The sequence below is a fragment of the Rhinolophus sinicus genome, linkage group LG06 (assembly GCF_036562045.2).
Source record: "Rhinolophus sinicus isolate RSC01 linkage group LG06, ASM3656204v1, whole genome shotgun sequence".
In the NCBI taxonomy this organism is placed as follows: Eukaryota; Metazoa; Chordata; class Mammalia; order Chiroptera; family Rhinolophidae; genus Rhinolophus; species Rhinolophus sinicus.
Window position 1 is genome coordinate 138,970,368 of NC_133756.1, and position 14,435 is coordinate 138,984,802.

Genomic DNA, 14,435 nt, shown 5'->3' on the forward strand with positions numbered 1-14,435 from the left:
CTAGCATGAGAATGATCAATTGACCTCTTTCTGTGAACTGACAGGAAGATAAACAAAGGGAAGATAAACAAAAGCAGATAGTCCTGAAGGCATGTTCTACTGGGAATCAAGCATCCTCCTTCCAACACTACAAGTCCAAACCGGGAGAAGAGCATCCAAATGCCTGCGCAGGCACACGTGCGCGCGCAAGAATGCGCACGCGTGCACAAGCACGCTCCCTCCCTCCTTTCCTACTTAATATATGATTAAGTAGGAACCCCACCATGGAAGTAGGTCATACAAACTTAATTCAATCGGATATTAGAAACTTATTTATCCAAAACACGAGATTCCCTTTCCACAGAATGTAATGGGGCTTTGGAAAACACAGTTTGATTGCTAACAGCAGAGCCTGTGGTTAGCGCATAAACTTGCCAACCTACCATGAAGAATGAAGCCTTCTGCTGCATGCCCTCACAGCCTCAGATTGTTTGCAAAGGACAGGAATGAAATAGTCCATATGTTTTCTTTGTCGGTGACATGGCTATTGAAAGCAAGGCCACGGTAGTCTCCCTGCTGAGGGACTGGGTCAAACTATTCATGTGTAACCAGGCAGACGTCAAGATGGTAATGGGAAAAACATCTCAAACATTTTTTTTTTTTTAAAGAAAGAGACCCCGGGTAGAAAATATGCACAACTGTATTTGAAACACTCAGCCAATCTAAACAGGTTGTGAGCACTGTTGCATACATTAGCTGCTGCTCTGGCTTTATAATTCATTTTCCAATCAGGTCTGAATCAAAACCCAGAAGAGTTTTTAAAGTTTCAGAGAAAGATTAAACTGTGCTTAACATGAATGCCATATAACTTTTTAGAAATATGAAAGACTTTAAATAAAGGATTTTAGTTCTAGTATTACTTTTAAGATAATAGCTTTTCTTTATCCACAAAACATGAACATTTAGTTTCAAATGTAAATAAAGAATACATAGGGGTCCAATAACGAGTAAAATATCATTTTCAAAGTACTTAAAAGAAAAAGTTCTCTCATAATGTGCGTTATTTCTAGAAACAAAGTGATGTGAAGAAAGAAGAATGCAGCTAAACTGTCAATCCTGAGTAAATTTTAGTCTCCAACATGAAAAGTGATGTGAGAACCTACAGTGAGCACTCATTAGCATGGGGGTTCCCAAAGACTTAGCGTGTTTAATAAAAATCCTCGGTGGTCCAAAGTCTGGAATCAGAAAATCAGCATCTAAAGATCACTATCTAAAGTCATTTGCCCATTTGCTGTGAGGAGAAACACTGCTTCCCTGTTAGGACAGCACCTTTGTAGTTGACCAGCCATCTCAGGAAGGCAGTGCCAAATCACAGAGACCCATGTGAAAAAATATGATTTCCCCTGAGATCTCTCCTCCAGAGAAACTTAACTCCCCACCATCAGGCTTTCTTCTTAGAAGGGGAGTAGCACCACCTATATGGAGGTATCCTGATAAAAAAACATATGTCCTACTCTTTCTCCACCAAACTCTTTATGGTTTTCTAAATGGAAAATCTGCCAGATAAGCAGCCTTTTTCTCATTAACATAGTGGCTCACCTGTGATGTCTACAATAGGCTTCCAACGTGACATACATTCAAAGAACTAGAGAATTAGGGTTTAGCATTTTAAATTACAAGATAACACACATACACAATTGCTTAGCCACTCCCAAAACAAATGACAACAAATTGGGTCCTCACTGTCATTCAAAGAGGTCTTGCTTTAGAGTTTCCTATATGTGACCCTTGAAGACAGACTATCTTTTTGCAGATGGGAAAGCCAATGTCCTAAGTGATTAAATGACATGTCCAAGCTCACAGATTCAGGAACTCAGGGCTCTTGATTCCCTGTGTCACACTCTCAAAAACAAAACCATGTTTGAAGGCCTGTCCACAAAAATATGCCTATAAAAAGAAGACTGGAAAGTAGATAGTGACATAAATAGCTGGATTACACGACCATGGACTTAAAATAACCTTGGAGAGAACGGAAGGCCAACAAGAAAATTTTTCTGTATTACAAAGACAGGAAAATATTAAGATTTAAAAAGAAAAAAAAAAAAATCAAATGAGATGAACTAGCAGAAGTTAACTCAGCAAGGATAAAAACTGAGATAATGATAAACTGCTAAATATCAAGTTAGTAAACCCATAAAATTTAATTTTTTGGAGGAGGATACTAAAATATTTGAGATTTAATATTCCCTTAACTCTGATCTAATTATATGAGAATTCTGCATATGTTTCAATTGATCTGAGATGAGAGCTTGAGGTAGACCCAACAGGCAATTATCACATTCGGAAAATGCAAAGACTGGATTAATTTAGTGCCTAAAACAGAAATGCATATGAAGCGTCTTCAAGAACATTAAGAAACCTAAAGGTTAGCTGACATTATTCGTTTTCTCTCCCGCTACCAACAAGAGGAGAGTTGACAGACTTCCGAATATTGAGTTCCTAAGGTGTTTCAAGAGACAGTGCTCTCATTTGCCGGAGAATTCTCCTGCAAGAAAGCGGCCCTCTGAGATGGTTCATCCACAAGGGAAGGGTGACAATGTAGAAGAGTGGCAATCATGGGTTTCCTCTCCCCTGAGAAAAAATGTAGTCTGCCAAGCCCTTCACATATGATCCATACAGTTTCTCCAAGGGCTTCCAAGCATGACGCTTACCCTTGGGAAAATGGGCAAAACCAGGAAGTTTAATCAACATTACAGCCCAATCCCTCAAGTTTGAGAAAAGACTGCCAACTTGGAAGCACACCTCCCATCCTGCACCTTCAAATCAAGAAACATGAAGAGAGTGAGAATTAATAACATCCATCTATCTTGCTAGGAAATAGGAAAACCACTCTAATCAAACTCTTCAGGGGAGGTTCAATGTCAGCACTTGTAGTAAGTTACTCTGAGGTTTAAACGTAGAAAGAACTACAGTGAAAACCTCCTCGCCTGAGGGGACTGGAAAAGTGAGACCTGAAGCAATTCCAGGCACATTCCTTAGCCCTGCCTAGTACAGCTCTAGGTAAAGGTGCCATCCCCCTGCCAAATTTATGTCACTCTTCTGAGGAGGAAAAATTTCCCCAAATAAAACTTTAAATATATACTACCATGGCAAGAATATAACTCAGGATTTTTCTGCATAACAGATTCTAAAATCTGATTCAAGTATGAAAAATATGTTCTTGTCAAGATTTCGTTCTATCAATGGTCAACTTTATATTTAAAACTTTAAGAAAAGGCTACCTTCTTTTAGTGTAAAAATAGAAGGGAAAAACACTAGCCAAAGGGGCTTACATAACCTTTACTTGTATTGACTCAGAATACTCATATGCAAATTTAAACATGAAGGATAAAAGGTCATTAAGTATATTGTAATATATTAGATATGCTTCCTCCCCACATGCCACTAGCACAGGCAATAGACCAGCCTGGGATCTAAACATATACCCAGTCTTGGCCCAGCTGCCTCCCAAAATATCTATGGTTTACATTTCCTTTCAAGGATATTCTTATATTCTAATGTGCCAACATGTTGCCACAGGGGGGTGGTCCAATGTTTTCCCCATAAGATCTTCCAGTACAGAAAAGCTAGGAGAACTACAAAAATATATTTTGTAAAAATGTTCATTCCCTAGACTATTAGAAGGGCATTCCAAAACTTTCATCATTTGCATCTAAAATAAGAACTGTATACCGCCAAATCTTGCTAGTGTGTTTTGACAATTAAAATATGTAATGGCGTCAAAACATGCTTTAGAGGCTAAAAACAACCACCCCAAGCATTCAGTTTTAATTGCTTGTACATGACACAGAATACTTCAGTATGCTTTAAGAATCTTGCTAAAAATAGTCCCGGCCATATACATAGTTTAATAACAACTATTTATCTCCGGGTGAGTGAATCCAGAGTCTATACTACCACTTAATTCCATCATGCCATGGAATGGCATGTAGGCGGGGTATTTGAGTACTAGCTTACTAATGTGTTTAGAAAGTTGAGAAATTATTAAATGTATAGGAACTATAAAACCATGATCTATCTCCTGCTAAGAGTGATTTCTAAACTAAATTTTGAACTTGCCCAATTTCAGACAGTAGAGCTGATACCCCGCCTACAGTTTGACCATCAAGCATTTAAAGACACAAAAGAAATGTCAAGAAAGGTAGACAAATTAGCCATTGTGTAAAAGTACTAATTTGATAAATGCCCTAGATTTTTCTTCTTCACTGACAGAATTTAAAAATAGAGCATTTTATTATCCTCAATGAAGCTTTTAAAAAGCTACTCTTTGCTGAACAAAGTTGGGGGGACAAAAAGGAAAAAGTTATCAATATTCTTTTGTATGTAAGAAAACAAGCTTGCAGCACTGCCAAAAACTTGAAGGCTGTAGGAGGCTGTTAAAGAACAAGCTGGATAACGTTTTTCCAAAGCCAAAACCTTGAGATCTAGCTTTAAAAAGTTGAAAGAGCTAAGCTGTCTTACCAAGAGCACTCTACGTTGTATGTTACATTTTTCAGAGTTAAGGGCACATTTGGCAGAATTTAACTTTTAATGTAGGTATCCCAACAAATATTGTGCTTTTATGGAAACTTACATCTTTTTTATAGAGAAAAAGTGAGAGACAGTCTTAGAAAAATTTCAGTGAGTCACTTAAGGATATTTAAAACTCTACTTGCTTAATATTCTACACAGACGCTGGGAAATTCAGAGCAGCGAGAGACATGAGCCATCATCTACTCCAATATCTATTATTTACTGATAAGCAAATGAAAACTACGAGGACAGGTACAACCAAAGAGACTAGAAAGCAAAATCCAAACTTGCAGGCTGTCAGTACTTTCCACTCTTATAAAGATTACTAAAATAAGAATTTGAGAGATAGACTGACAAAGACCAAGAAAATGCCTAAACTTGCCTGGATCCACCTACCAGTAGAGAACTTTGATCTTCCCTAAGAGATTAAATTGTCAAACGTTACCGTACAACTCTAATGTTAAGAGCCAAGTGCCTGGACAACAAATGTTTGTGATACCGTAGCTGCCATTAGCATTTAGTTCAACTGGAAATCATAAAATTTGAGTGGTTACAAGACTTAAGAAGCCCAGAATGCGAGTCCTAGGAATTGCTCAGACCACGCCCAGCACGTTGTCACCTTGTAAGGCAGTGAGTTCCCCATTTAATGGAAATATTCCAGTAGATTTGGACAATTGGAGGTTTCCTGGGTGGGTGGTAGTCCGTGGTTTACACACCTATACTTCCCTTAACACAACAGAGAGGATCCAAGAAATGTATTTTTAAAAAACACAAAAATCAAATTAAATAAAAAGAAAACTCTTGGCAGTAAGAGCTGTTTACTTCCTTGTTTTAAAGGTGACGAAAGCAAGGCTCCAAAGGGTTAGGTATGTGACCCTCTCAAGGTCACTCGTGTGATTTATTGACAGATCTGGAAACCAGCTCTCCATATTCCCAGCAGAATGCTCTTGCCTCTCTTGCATTTAAAGAGAACTCAGTAGTTCACTCGTTTGTAAAATAAAGAATCTATGTGCGTACTTAAAGATGTTCTTACACTGACCTTTAGAACCAAGTTCAGTTATGTGTAATACTAATACATCTCTAAAAAGACATACCACTCGAACTAAGCTAACATTGAAATTTACAGATAGTAATTCAGAAATCAAGAGATATCAAAACTCTACCATCACAAAACATATAAATATTTAGCCCCTGATTTAGTGACCTGCCAGGGAATACAGCAGACATTGGAGGAAACATAAGAAAATACTGTCGAATGATACTATATTAAAAGAAGAAAGGTGTTCAGTATAGTGAAAAAATCTGAGACGATGTTTCCAAAAGGAGAAGAAAAAGCAACAGATTATTTTAAAAAACACTTCAAAGTCCCTCAGGTAACCATCAATTTTATATAGAAAACTTGATAACCTGCCCATGTACAGGATACGCACACTGTGAAGGTTAAAGAGATTATGACTAATTATATGGAAGTGAGGACATTGAGTAACTTTTTGTACAGTATCCAAATTACTGAAACAGGGTGATTTTCTTTTCCAAGTGTTAAGCCATACCCACAGGAAACAAGCAGGGCTATTCTACCCCAGCAAAGCGCCTTAGCTAGTCAAGCATTCTGCAACAAGTCTCCATGGCAAATTTCCTAACACACACTTCCAAACACAAAGAACTCCTCCTCCGAGTGGTAATAAATGGGCTTGTGCAACTTCAACTAGAACGATATTCTGCTACTCCTGGGATCTTTTTATGACAGGATCATAACGTTATCTTCACCTTGCCATCCTAAAATTGTGCAAGAATTATAAAATCATAGAACTTCTGGACGCTACAAGCAGCCTTACATATAAAATCTAGTGAACCCAATTACTTCATTTTTCAGACAAGGAAATTATCACACACACACACACACAAAAAAATGAGTTGCCCAAGGCTACATAATTACTTACTGGCCTGGTAAGGTCTAGGATCAAGCATGAAGGCCCACCACCAGCTCCACACAGACACGGAAACAGCCTTTATAATCTTACAACTGCCCCAGACATAATCTAGGCTGTGGAAATTTGTGCTCTAGGTCTAGTTCTTAAACGTTGAGGCAGTAACACACACAACCAGAGGACACAGTACACAAGCCTCTCTCCACCACCCTTGTGACTTCCTCTCTTTTTCCCTAATCAAGAATCCTGCATCGGAGGTAATTAAGAGTCACCTTAATACCAGAATACAGGAATAACTTTAATCCTTTTGATAAAACAAACTTCAGAATGTTAATGCTAGTAAGAGTACTTCCTTTAATACACTTCAGGGTGAATTGGGACAAGCCAGTGCATTGTGACACAGGGTTGAGAACTGCCATTGCAAAATATAAATAACTACAGGTGCAGCAAATGGTGTGAACACAAGAATCCCATCAACAATACCGAGGATTATATCTGACTCTGCCCCCAGCTTCGGATAAAGCAGCTTTCAGCAGGAAACAGACACTGTTAGACAGAACAAGTTTAAACGAGCCTGAAGAAGCAGCAGGTATCCTCTCTGGAGCCTTCTCAGATCTGGACAAAAGACTTAAAATGGTGAGAAAGCTAAATTTGGCAATCCCATGTGGGAATGAGGCCTTAATTCCTAGTCCCGATTCTGTCCCTTGGTGTGGGTTTGAGTCCTTAGTTATCCACTGCAACATTTTTAAGTGCATCCTATGTACTAGGTTCTGTGGACTCCAAGTGGGGATAAAATAAAATCCCCACTGTCAATGCTGAGGTCTCCAAAGTGGGATGCGCACACCCCTGGGGGAGGTAAAGGTCCAACACCACTGAGGGATGCAAGGAAAATAAAAGCACTTTGATGAGTAATGACAGTCTCACCTTTTTAACTTCCATTTTCGTGGTTGTCATTTTATATATAACTAATAAGTACACCTTGATGCACATGCTCCAGAAATTAGGAATCTGTGAACAAAAGTTTGGGAATCAGGAATCCAGTCCCTTAGTGTGTAAGTGCAGCTCACTGAAGCTGTGATGAGACAGCAGATTTGGAAGGAGACCTCAGGTGATCTCAAGGTGTCCTGGGAGATCACTGAAGTGTGCCCTCCCCCAGCACCTGTCTCTCCTCAACATGGCTTTTGGGAATCACTGGAAACTAGCTGGTTTCCCAAAATGCAAATATGGTGCCCTTGAAATGCCCTTTAGATGTATATTTTTGAGGATCAAATAAAGAGTTATCATGATGTACAATCATTCTATCCAGAGGTCACTAATGCAAGAAAAAATTATAACATGTTCACTACCACAGCTCAGAAAGTGCTATGGTGATGCTAGTTTAGCCACTATAATCTGCACTGGTACCAATTATTTTTGTATCCCAAGCCATGAATAATACATTTTGTAAGGCTCAGGGTTGAGAATATAGCATTTCACTACCTTCAGTGAGTTCTAAAGGAAGATGCCTGATGCTCTACAGAGTGTGCTCTCATAAAAGTGTGATATTTCTTTGTGGTTTTAGGTGCTAATGTAAAACAGCCCTTTTCCTCATAGGGCAAGCCTACTCATTAAAACTCGAGGAATCTGCTAAACAAGGTCTTTACAATGGATCAAAATAGTAAAACCATGCTTTTGCTTTATAGAGAGGCTGGGCAGAGGTTTCAGGTAAAGGCAGCTGTCATGCATGAATTCCCAAAAATTTTCAAGAGGACCTAGGGAAAAAAAATAGCCCCATCCTCTCTACCCACGTCTTCTTCCCCACACTTCTCCCCACTTCCACTCCAACTTTCCCACTTAAAGTACCTTTGTGGGCAAACTGTTCTTCACTGCAAAGTTAACTTTTTTCAGTGAAAAGTTAAATTTCACCACACTGAACGAAAATGACTTCATACACATAACTAACACCTGAGGAGGGAGTGGGTGAGAGAGAGGCTGGAGGCCAAAGAATGAGACAGGTTCCAAGGCAACAGGCCTCCTCAATAAAACACCATTAGCAGAGGGCAAGTAGAACACCTCCCATCACCCACCTGGCCTGCAAAGAAAGAATTTCTTCACCGAGTCTGTTATTCCTTTAAAACTGTCTATTTCTAAGAGGTCCCTTTCAGTAGCTATAAGGTAAAAGGAAATTCACTTTACCCGAGGACCTCTCAGAATCCCTTCCTCTCTCAAACAGGTCTTTCACTGCTCTTGATTTAATCACTCAACTGGCCGCACAATACAACAAGAGCATACACCAAGCCCTGCACTCAATTACCCTGTTCTTTCTCTATTAATGGCAATTGCCAATGCCACCTCCAACAGCAATTTCAGATTCCTCTTCTTTTCTGAAAGGAAAGTCTAAAGCTCTCTGGTCCCCATTTAAAGAGGGAGATTTTTTTTAAGTGACAACCATTTGAGAGATTTTCCCAACCGCAGGCAACTCAAAAGGAAAGTTTTGCTGGTTAAGGTACAGCAGAAAACTGCTGCCTACCTTTCCAATTGGGCAGAGCATATGCTCTGGAACTTTTTCTTCCAACATCCTGTACTTCAGGTCAGAATTCCTTCTTTTAAAAGGCCTCGTTGGGTAAGAAGATTATCTTCACCAAGAGAAACCTGCAATTTCCCCCTTCCTCTCCCTTGTTTTGGCCTGGCTCCTCTGCGCGCTCCAGACCCTGGGGCGTTTGTTGGTGAGGCCAGAGTGGTACTGGACCGAGGTGCCAGGTCGCTCTACCTGGACAGAGCCAAATTGGAAGGCGATTTGCCCTGAGGTACAGGTGTTTCTTCTACCCACATGCTGGAGCCCAGGAGGCTCCAGGTGCTCCCCCCCGGAACGTGCCTGGGTCTGCAGACTCAGGCCAAGTTGTAGGCGCCCTCACCCCCGCCGATTGCAAAGCTCTTGCCAGCTGAGCAGGGGCCCGCGAGAGAAGGGAAGGTCGCGTGAAAAGGCTGCCAGGGGCAAACGTTTCCAGATTCCTCCCTCCTCCTTGGCCCCAGATGCACTTGGGAGTTGGTGGGGAAGTAACTGTGCCCAAAAAGTCTGCAAAAAAATAAAAGAGCTACCCACGACTCGGACCCGGACTGGACAAGTTTGGAAAGCCCGCGGCGCGGTCGTGGGTGCCAAGCACCCACCCACACAGGTGACCAGCACCCCCCGCCTCGGGACACTGGGGGGTGGGGTGGGATTAACCAATGGCTCCGCCCCCCCACCGTCCCCGGGTTTGCCCCCTCCCGGACGCCCCCACTGCCCGAACTCACAGCGCTTGGGTGAAGGCGCTGAGCCCCTCCGGAACTGCCGTCAGCCCCTTCCCGGAGCAGTCCACCCTACGGTCGCCGTCGCAGCTGCAGGGCGCCGCGCAGAGAGGCGGCGCCGCGCCACTGGGCTCGGCCGAGCCGCGCAACCCCAGGGCGAAGAAGCAGAGCAGCCCCAGCGGGCCCGGCATTGCTGCGGCCGACTCCCGCGCCGGCCTTTCCCGCGGCGCAGCTCGCTCGGCGCGCCTCCGCTGCCCTCCGCCGCCCCCGGGCAGCCGGCCTGCGGGCAGGGGTCGGCGCTCTCCTCTCTTCGCAGTCGCACGGGTTCGGCCCCTTCAACAGTCCGCGGCAGCAGCGCAGGGACGCGGTGCTCTGGAGTTTCTCCCTTCCCGCTGCTCCATGGAAGCGCAGAGGCAGTCCCACTCCTCCGGCGGCTCAGGCCAGCCGGCCCGACCGGGCGCAGCTACGGAGACCGCGCTCTGCCATCTCCCCGCCTCCCGGGTCCCGGCCTCCCGCTGCAGCCGCTCTTCAAGATTGCGGAGCGCAGCCTTCAGCCATGCCGGCCCCTCGCCCCAGCCCCCGCCCGGCTCTCGCACAAACACCCGGACTCTTTCTCGCTCGTTCGCCGCCGCGGCTCAATCTCCTCCCGTCCTTTTCCCTTCTAGGGTTGCACGCTCGGATTCCCAAACCCCTAGCCACTGAGTTATGCAAATCACTTAGGTACATGCAAAACTAACCCTTATGCCGGAGCGTCATTGGCCGGGGGAGGTCTCGAGCTCATTACTATGCAAGAAGGGTAGTCGCCATTGGCCAAGAGTAGGACCAGAGGGGCGTGTTTATCGGGAGTGAGTGACAAGGTAGTGGTGGTGGTTGGTGGTTCAAAGCAAAAATCCCTGACTTGGCTCTATTTGCGTGGCAGGTTGTGGATTGAAGGTAGAAGGATCTAAAAACGTACAGTGTGCTTTTTCCCTCCCCCACCCGTCTTCTTCTGCAGAAATTGGATCTCCTAATTGGATGACCTGAGAAATGGAGCTTGCCTCCAGCATTCAGTTAAGTTTCAAATGACTCTCCACTCACTGTTCAAAGGGCGAGGACTTTGCGTGCTGTACAAATGGGAAAAAAGACTTTGAAAAGGAAGGAAAAAGTCTCCTTGGTCTGACATAAATATTTGGATTTTAGCTATATACCAAATTAAACGTTTATTCCCACAACCCTCTCACTTCACCTGAGATCTTTTATACCTATCCTGATATGCACTTGACAGTTAAATCTTATCAATTAACCATACACAATACGGAGTTTTGGTGACCGCAATTCAGATTGCTTTCTCACATACTTTAAAATCCTAAAACACCGGTATCTTGTAATGGTCAAAGCAGGGGATGTTTCTGAATAGGGGACAATTTTTCCAGACAACAAAATGTTTGAGTGCTAGATAGCTACCACTGAGAAGCCAGCAGCAACTTTGGTGTTAGGTAATTATCAGCATTCCTACCCCTTCTGGACATTTGTGGCTTAATAGACCCCCACAGAATCATTATTTGTACCAAATACTGCTTTATGGACACTTCCTTTCTTGCTCTCTTCTATGCCTGTGGGTTGTTTTACACAATATTAGAGACATTTTTCATGAATACTTGAAGACAGGGTTAAAATGTCACTGTCATAAAGTTGACTACTCATGTCATGTAAGTAAAATTTTTAAAAATGAAAAATGAAACATTTTCATCGTCTTTGCACTCACGAGTTTATCTTTAAAAATAATGCCCATTTGGGCATATGGCTAACATATAATAAAATTATTTATATGCTAGAGAGTCAATAAATACAGATATGCCTTGACTTTAAGTTTTAGGGATGACATATTTCCTCTAGTTATAGGTGTGAAAGAGAACTTAAAGATGTACAACCCTCTGGGGTTATAATTAAGAAATCTGGAGCTCTCGGATATTGTGTTCTGCCTGAGATCATCACAGAACAACTCCCAGGCTCCTGACTCTGTGTTTGATGTCCTTGGAGCTTTCCCTAAATTGATTTCCATTGTCTAAATCATTTTCATTATTTTCTAACTACTCAAATAAGCAAGGGTAGTTAGGAAATATTGTAAATTTGGGTTAGTTAATTGACTCCTTTAAGACCTCTCTTTTATAAAAGCATTGAAAGATGACAATTTCTCTTGCGAAGATATCACTTTTTGCTGCTGTTTTTAATAATTGTAGACTGTACTGATTGATTTTATTTTGCCAATTAACTCATTTATTTTAAAGTTGTGGTTTTTAAACTTTAGTAAGCCTAAGACTCTCCTGCAATGCGTGATTAAAAATGCAAAGTGATTTAATATGCCTGTGGTGGAGCACTTGCCTCGCATGAAAACGATACAGGTGGTTCGTGAACCACACTTGTAAAACTCGATGCTTTGCTTCCAAGGAATAAAATCTTAGGGCTGGTAATGTAGGTGAGAGGAGAGGTTTAGATTTTGGAGAAAGGAGAGATGTAGATTTTATTGAAGAACAAATTGCTATTGTCTATCAGATGAAGAGGATAAGAAAGAATGATTCAAATATGCAGCTTGTCCAAGACAAAATAGCAAAGAACAAAGAACTCGGGTAGAGAATGTGTTAGTGTTTCTTATAGTTTCTACATTACATGTGCTTTGCATTAAAGATAAATTGGCAATTCATCTTCACTTTTTGGGATAAGATGGCCTAAGAGAGCAAAAGAAACAAATTTTTAAGATATACTTCTTGATAACTAGAAAAAGTGATGAGCTCTTACATAAACCATAAGAACCTAGAAAGATATCAGGGTGAACTAAAATTTGGTGGCAGATAAAAAATAAACTTAATAGAGTGCGTTCAGACTGGTTCCTCTTTCTAGTTTTTCATGATTCTGGATGTGTACATTTATAGCATCCACTGGCTAGATGGGAGGAAGTGGAGCCTGGCTGCAGCATTTCTGTATATTCTGCAGGGTGCTTTTGGGCAATGAAGAAGGCACCCAATTCACATGATCCTCACCTTGGGGCTTTTGTGCAAAGGGCTTAAGACTTGTTGCCTAGTGGATAAACTGGACTTTGGTCCCACTCACCCCCTCTCCCAAGCACTCTTGTAAATATAGAGCTTATGCAAGTGTATGCAGAGGCCCTACCTGCTCCATAAAGGAAACAAAAACTTGGGAGGTCGGGGGGTGGGATGGGAGGGTTCTCCGGCAGTGCTATAGTGATTGACTGGATGAAAAGTCCTCAAACATAAATTTTACTTTTCATGAAATATTTCCAATTTACGAAACGAACAAAAATCTGAGTTCATAGCAACCAACTTAAGAAAAAAAAAATGTTACAAATGCAATTCAAACTTCCTTTGTATCCCTCCCCAATCATATTCCTTTCCTCCTTCCCTTCTTCCTCTCCTTGGGAAGTAAGCCTTTTCCTAAACTTTGTAATTAATTCCCATGCATATTCTCAGGCTTTTCATATGTGTGTATCCCTAAACAATAAATACTATTGCATATATAAATAAGATCATTCTGTATTCTTCTGCAACTTGCTTTTTTCACTCAACCTGTGAGCTTTATTCATGTTCATGAAATATGTGGCTATTGTTAATTCATTTTCATTACTGTATAGTGTTCCATTTAAATATACCCAGTATTCATCCACTTCTCATTAGTATTAAATGTATTTCTATTTTTTCCAACAATGCTACCATGAATATCCTTGTTCATGTATGCAAGAGTTTCTCTAAGATGTATTTCCTTTGAGTGTGTGTGTGTTTGTGTGTGTGTGTGTGTGTGTGTGTGTGTAATTGCTGGGTCATAGATTATGTGCACTCACCATTTTTGGATGCTGTCAAATTGCTCTCAAAAGTTACTGTACTTATGTATGCCTCCTTCAGCACAGAATAAAAAAACTCATCACTCTACATACCACCAATATCTGATATGGTAAGACTTAAATATTTGAGAATCTGATACATATGAAATCAAATCAAAGTGGTTTAAATCTAATTTGAATTTAAATTTTGCATCTTCTCAATATGTATTGAACATCCAGTGTGCTCATTTATGCATTGCCTGTTTATTTCCTTTGCCTGTTTGTTTTCTATTGGGCTGTTCATATTCTTTTTATTGTTTTGGGTGAGGTGATAAATATTTTGGGTTTTATGGGCCACACTGTCTCGATCAAACCTATTCAACTCTGCCATTGCAGCATGAAAGCAATCATGAACGACACATAAACAAACAGAGGTGGCTGTGTTCCAGTAAAACGTTTTTGGCAAAAACACATGTTGGACTAGTTCTGGCCGATGGGTCATAGTTTTCCAACTCAGTACAGGTGCTGATCCTTTATTGAAATCTTATTATTTTTGAAAGCCATTTTCAGCATTATGTAAACTCAAAGGACCACATCTCAAAGGTGACCTTTTCTTGCAAGTTGAGATCAAGCACTTTCAAACTTCTGGTCTGTGTGGTGAGCTCATGCTGAAAATTATATTGCAGAATGAGCCAAAGAGAACCCATTCCAACCTTACAAATGGCCCTCTTTCTGGAATGAATGGCCCAGAAGTTGTCCTGGGCACTTGGGGTTTATCATACATTTCACCCAAAAGGCACCCCCAATATTTGACCTGATCCAATCACATGACCTGTGAAAAATAGCTGGCTTCATGAAAGTATAGGTGCCAAACCTAC

At 41.4% G+C, this 14,435-nt stretch overlaps 1 protein-coding gene across 1 annotated transcript in view; it reads right to left on the minus strand.

Moving 5' to 3' along the window:
* The window catches only part of LGR4 (leucine rich repeat containing G protein-coupled receptor 4), a 94,689-nt gene extending 84,246 nt beyond the window's left edge, over positions 1–10,443 (minus strand). Inside the window, exon 1 of the mRNA XM_019749172.2 lies at positions 9,753–10,443. Within this exon, the coding sequence (XP_019604731.2) occupies positions 9,753–9,937 (185 nt within the window). The 5' untranslated portion in view covers positions 9,938–10,443. The remainder of the gene's footprint in view (positions 1–9,752) is intronic.
* Between the last annotated feature and the right edge of the window lie 3,992 nt (positions 10,444–14,435).